The sequence below is a fragment of the Monodelphis domestica genome, chromosome 1, assembly GCF_027887165.1.
Source record: "Monodelphis domestica isolate mMonDom1 chromosome 1, mMonDom1.pri, whole genome shotgun sequence".
In the NCBI taxonomy this organism is placed as follows: Eukaryota; Metazoa; Chordata; class Mammalia; order Didelphimorphia; family Didelphidae; genus Monodelphis; species Monodelphis domestica.
The window spans coordinates 41,769,828-41,775,827 of NC_077227.1; the positions used below are offsets into that span (position 1 = coordinate 41,769,828).

At 42.0% G+C, this 6,000-nt stretch overlaps 1 protein-coding gene across 5 annotated transcripts in view; it reads left to right on the plus strand.

Moving 5' to 3' along the window:
- Positions 1-5,745, plus strand: part of ERLIN1 (ER lipid raft associated 1) — a 66,533-nt gene extending 60,788 nt beyond the window's left edge. For all 5 annotated transcript variants that reach the window (XM_056797673.1, XM_016428398.2, XM_056797668.1 and 2 more), the window contains one exon: positions 3,479-5,745. In XM_056797673.1, the coding sequence (XP_056653651.1) occupies positions 3,479-3,700 (222 nt within the window). In that variant the 3' untranslated portion in view covers positions 3,701-5,745. The remainder of the gene's footprint in view (positions 1-3,478) is intronic.
- Positions 5,746-6,000: the final 255 nt, after the last annotated feature.

Sequence of the window (6,000 nt, forward strand, 5' to 3'; positions counted from 1 at the left end):
GGGTCCCCAAACTATGGCCCGTGGGCCACATACAGCCCCCTGAGGCCATGTGTCTGACCCCCACTACACTTTTGGAAGGGGCACCTCTTTCATTGGTGGTCAGTGAGAGGAGCCCTGCATGTGGCGGCACCACAAAGCAAGGCAATGCTCACGTACAGTACTACTTCCGGTGACATAATCCTTTGTGTGGCGCCTTAGAATGAGGCGCCGAGCAAAGGATTATGTGGCTGCACAATGGAAGACATCAGCATGGTGAGTGGTGATCTGGGGGAGGGGGTTCTGCACTATGTATACTGCTGCCCTGTTAGGGTTAGGTTTTTATAGCCCAGACCTCCAACAGTCTGAGGGACAGTGAACTGGCCCCCTATGTAAAAAGTTTGGGGACCCCCGAGCTAGAGTATTTTAAAAATGAGTTTGGGAAGGAGAGGGGCCTTTTTGCTTCTGCTTTTGAACTGAATAGTTTTGGGGGTTTTATTCTCTCTTGACTTCCTTATCTGATTTGGCCATCTCTGGCAAGTATTAGTGTCAGCCATAAAGCTAAATGAATCAGATCTATCCCTAATGTTAGAAAGGCTGAGATCTCTCTATCTTTTTCTACCTTTATCAATCTCTCCTTACTAATAAATACTTATAAATATGGTAATAAGCCTCCAGATTAATTTTTATTTGTAATAGACTATTAGGAATTCAGTTTGGGGAAACTGAGTTGGTAACAAGGATCAGATCAAGGACACCTACTAGAGCTGCTAGTCCATAAGAAACAAGGGCACTTGAGCTGTGGGAGAGCTGCTCTCTTTTACAGACATGATGTGGGCCCTAGTCGAGGGCCTGCTTGAGAATTAGGAACTTAGGATCTTAGACTAGGGAATGGATCTTGGAAATGATCTAATTTTGGAAACAGTAAAGCATTTTAGAAAGTGCTTTATATACCTCATTTGATCCCCCAAACCCTTTGAAGTGTTGTTGCTATTATTATCTGTCTTATAGATGAAAAAACTGAGGCAGGTATAGTTCAAGTGATTTATATAGGATCATGCAATCACTTAGTGTCTGATGGAGGATGCTAATCAAGGTCTTTCTAACTCCCAAGTTTAGCACTCAATACATCGTATAATCCTGCCTCAGAGTTCTTTTCAGATCTTTATAACTATTATCCATTTTTTCTGGTTTCCACAGGGACAAATAATAATGCTAGCAGGATTTTAGAAGGCATTGCTAGGGATGATGAAGTAGATACTGGGCAACAAATGGAAGATGTTAAGTAGGTGTATTTCATTGCTTAACTTAAGGAGCTTCAGAGGATAAAGAGATTGGTAAACAGAACTACAAGTGAAGAAGAAAGGACTTAGAATGTAGGTATTTGGAGGGAAGACATAGGGTTAATAAAAATGTATTTTCTAGGAGATTTATGGATTTTATAGAAGGTGTTAAACTGAAAATGGAGGAGGGAGGGAGGGAGAGAGAGAGAGAGACAGAGAAAGAGAGAGACTATTAGATCAGTTGAATAATTCTCAGCATAAAATATCCAGGAGGAAGAGTTTTCAATGTTTACACACAAAGACACATAACCTAGTTAAAATAAAGTGAATTAGAGCTCTTAGAGCAATAAAGAGTAAGTCCAGCTTAGGAATGTGACTGAAATATTGTCACAAAAGGTGAATGTTATTCAGAAATCATAGGTTAGTAGAAGGTGGAGAACAGGGGTAGCAGTAAATATTAAAGGGATAGACACCTGCAGGAATCTATATATCCAAAGAGTGAAATATACTGGAAATCATTTGAGAAATCAGTGAATTTTTTTACATTCAAGTTTAAATTCTGCTGGAAATTATCCTCTTGAGGAAATGCAAAGTTGTCTTATATGGAGAGCATGGTAGGGAAGAGCACTAACATCTGAGAAACCAGGAAAAGCATCTTGTGAAAATGGTATCTGAGACGAGTTTCCTTGAAGAAGAAAACTCAGAGATTCCCAAAGATGGAGTCACAGGTGGAACACATTCTGGGTTGGGTCTGACTGGGTCTGACTAATAGAGAGTGTACAAAAAGGAAGAACTGTTCCAATAAATCTGGAGCTAAAGTTTGAAGGGCCTGAGACCTCAGAGAAGAGAGTCTGTCTTTTATCCTAGAGGCAAAAGGGAGACCCTAAAGCTTCTGGGGAAAGGAAGTGACCTGCTCAGTTCTTTGTTTTAAGGAAGGTGATTTTGGCAAGTGTGTAAGAGGAGAAGAGGATGAAAACTGGGAAACCAAGGAGAAGACTGTTGTGATATTTAAGATAAGAAGTATTAAAGACCTTAACTAGTGTGGTGTCAGTGAGTGAAGAGAATGGGACAGATGGGAGAGATGTTATAGAGGGAGAAAAGACAAGACTTTTTAACTGATTGGGTGGAGGTAGAGTTGAGGTGGTGGCCTAGATGTTCTTTATGGTCCCTTTGATCCTAAGATCCTCGGAACTAGAGAGCAGATTCGGAAATGTGATCAGGTAGAAGTTTGTAGAGACTGAACACCTCCTGGATTAACTGATGACTGTTCTCAGTAACAATGGATAGTGTACTCCAAAAGAAAATAAGGCAGATACATTTTCTTCAATATGTCAACTGGTGACAAAAATGGATGAGGGTGATACAGTTGGTTTGAATAGATCTTGAAGGAGGTAAAGGCATTGGAGGGTTGGTGATAAAGATACTACTTGGAAAAGAGGTTCTTAACCTTCGATCCACAGCTGTAAATAGATGTCAGAGGATCCATGAATTTGGATGAGGGGGAAATTTTTCATTTTTATTTTCACTAACATCTGAAATTTATTCTTTTGTTCACTTATTAGTATAGGCAGCAAACATATTCTGAGAAGGGCTTCACCAGATTGCCAAAAAGAGTGAAGAATGCCAAAAAGAGTGAAGAATTCCTATAGTCTGGAAGTAGTAGTAGTGGAGAACAGAAAGTATACCCACTCCTTTTAATCCATTTATCTCAGAGGTGTTGCCACCAGGAAGTGGCCTATACAGGATATATTGTTCTCAAAGGAGAGCCAATTTTCTGTTAAAGTAAAAAGGTAGATAGAAGGAAATTTGGTTGAAAAGTCAGAGGATGTGGGAAACTTTGTGGATTTTGCAGTCATAGAGTTTTGGTGCTAAATTGAGAATGGAATGGGCTAGATAATGGAAGAATTGGACTGGAGGTATGAGACTGAGAAGGAGTAGGAGTGAGAGTAGAACCTGAGCATGCAGAGTTTGTGCCTCCATGAAAGAATCTCCAGGGACGTCCTAGCTTGTTGATGGAGGTAAGACCAAAGGCCTCTCCTATAGGAAAGGGAGGGGGGCCAAGTTTTGCTGAATGGATTCAAAGTTGTGTTCTAGTAGTACTCAGTGGAATGGGGTGGAAAGAGAGGGGAGAGTCATTGTTTTCTAAAATGAGGGGACAGTTTCAGTTATGCATCACTTAATGTTTTTCTAACAGCATATATCTTGTTTGCTCCACGCAGCTCAAACTAACCCCGGAATACCTGGAGCTTAAAAAGTACCAGGCCATTGCGGCAAACAGCAAGATCTACTTTGGCAGCAGCATCCCCAGCATATTCATGGACTCCTCTTGTGCTTTCAAATATCCAGATGCCAGGACTGGGAGAGAAATTTCTCTCCTCTCCAAGGAGGCTCCAGAGCCCTCTGAGAAGAGCCCCATGGGAAACAAAGCAAGCACTGGCTGATGCAAGAGCTGGAAAAATCGTCTGTACCAAGACATGGCAGTCGGGAGGGTGGGTGGGTGGGGGCAATGATCGGGACAAGGGTTATAATGACTCTGCAAATCAATTCATAGAAATACTGCTCAGTCTACTCTGCTCTCCTGGGATCGGCCTGGTTTATCCACTGACTGCTGGACACAGCTCCCTGGCAGTCAGAGGGTTTTCTTCAACCACAATTCTTTCAAGCTCCCTCTATGTGTTCTTTTATAAGCTAGGTACTTGTGAATAGGGAAAAGACTAATGCTAAGACACTGCCTGCACTGGAATGTTAAACACAAAAATATGTAAAGAGTTACTGCTTTTCTAAGTGGCAATCTGCAAATGTTTACATCATACCCTGGGGAAAATGTGTTTTCAGACCAAAGGGACCCAGGTGACTGGTAAGTACAATAAAGAAGAACTACAAAGACCTGGGTCCCGGGGCTCAGTTATTCTCCCCTTTGGGGCCCAGAGCCAGGATTTACAGAAGTGATTGACGTTTAGTCCATTGAGGTTCTTTGGGAAAGGACCTTCCAAGTGAGTGGATTCTTTTGTCCAACAGCAAAGTTTGTGGCCAGTTGGTCTAGAGATCTTGCCATCCGACCAGAAACTCCTGAAGATTTCCTGCTGCCACATGTTAGGTGTGTGGAGATTCGGCAGCAACAGGCTCAGGGACAGGCTGTGCCTGATTCTAAAGTCATTAAACTAATCCTCTCCTATAGACTGAAGCACTGCTGTTCCTGATTTCCCCTCCTTTGGGTGATGATCGTACTTTTTCTCTGCCCAGGGTGTTGGTAGCAAGCTGGCTCAAGACTCTGAATTGGGTTTTGCTTGTTCTTAGTTCAGCAGCTACCCGAGAATGGGTTGGACTTTGACATCCACTACATACTTTTATCCTAAATGAAAAAAGGTTTGTTCTTAGAACTGGATTTGGGTGCATCTCCATGCCCCAGCACCTCTGCCTCTTTCCAAGGCCAAGCCTGTGACTGCTCTGGTAACTCCATAGCACAATGATTCTTGCTCCTGTTCATCAAAAACCCCAGTGTAGTAAGAAGTATTGGTTAGTGCACTTTGATAGCCCTTCCTTTTTCTGTCTTTACTGGCTAGTTGGTAACTGCCTGCTCTCAGAAAGCTAAAGTGGTCATCTTGTTTGCCCTTCCCAGACTGTCACTGGGAGGCCATCATCCTGCTAAGGGTGCCTACAGAGGGGCAGTGCCACAGAGAGAAGGATTTTGAATTGACAAGTGACCTATTGATCTGGGAGACATTCCCCAGACCTCTCAAGAGGCTGGAATTGGCTCTCCCCAAAGCAACAGTAAATGCAACTTCTGAAGATGTCTCCAGTTGGACAAAGAAGCCAGACCAGAAGACCATTTGTCTACTCTTGCAGGTGGTGGTAGAAGGTGCTCCAGCTGAGAGCATCCATTGTGCCAAGAGGGGAAAGCCCAAACCTGAAATGGACCATTTACTCTTAAGATGTTTCCTGAGCTGTGCACTTGTGGTGGCATTGTGATTGGAAATTTGTTTTTATTCTTTGCTTTATCAATTCAATTTTGCATCCTCTATGCCTCCTATATCCGTAAAGTTTCTTGGTAAATTGATCAAAATAAACATGGCAATCCACTTGGCTTTATTGTTGCTGATTGAAGTATCTGTTGTGGGAAGTTTTGTGTCCTTGACCATTTGTATGTACTCTTGGTCCCAGAGACTCTCCTCCATCTAGTAAACTATAGACCTAAAAGTCACCCCAAGGTGGTAGTAGTGTGTTCACATTTGCTCAACCTATACCTGCTAGGTCTTAGAAATGGGATGCCATTGTGGAGGAAATGTTTTTTTCAAATTTTAAAGAAAGTACATCCACTTAAACTCCCCAAGAAGCTTGTTTCCCAGTGCTCACTCAGTGGGCTTTTGATTCTGTCCCTCCTTTGGGGATGTGCCTTTTGGTAAATATATGCTGTAATCTTGAAGTCGAAATTTATATGCAAAATGTTACTTTTTGAAAAAAACTAAATAAAGTGATTTTACTATCACTGTCTAATGGTTTTATTAACTGTCTTGGGGCTTAAAGGGAGTTTCACAAAAGAATCTGACAGACTGATAATGTATAAATGTAAAGAGCCTTTAAAAAAATTTTACCTTCTTAGAATCATTACTAAGTATTAGTTCCAAGGCAGAAGAGAGGCAAGGACTAGGCAATGTGAGAGTTAAGTGGTTTACCTAGGGTCATACAACTTGGAAGTGTCCGAGGTCATATTTGAACCCAGGACCTCCCTCCCATTTCTAGG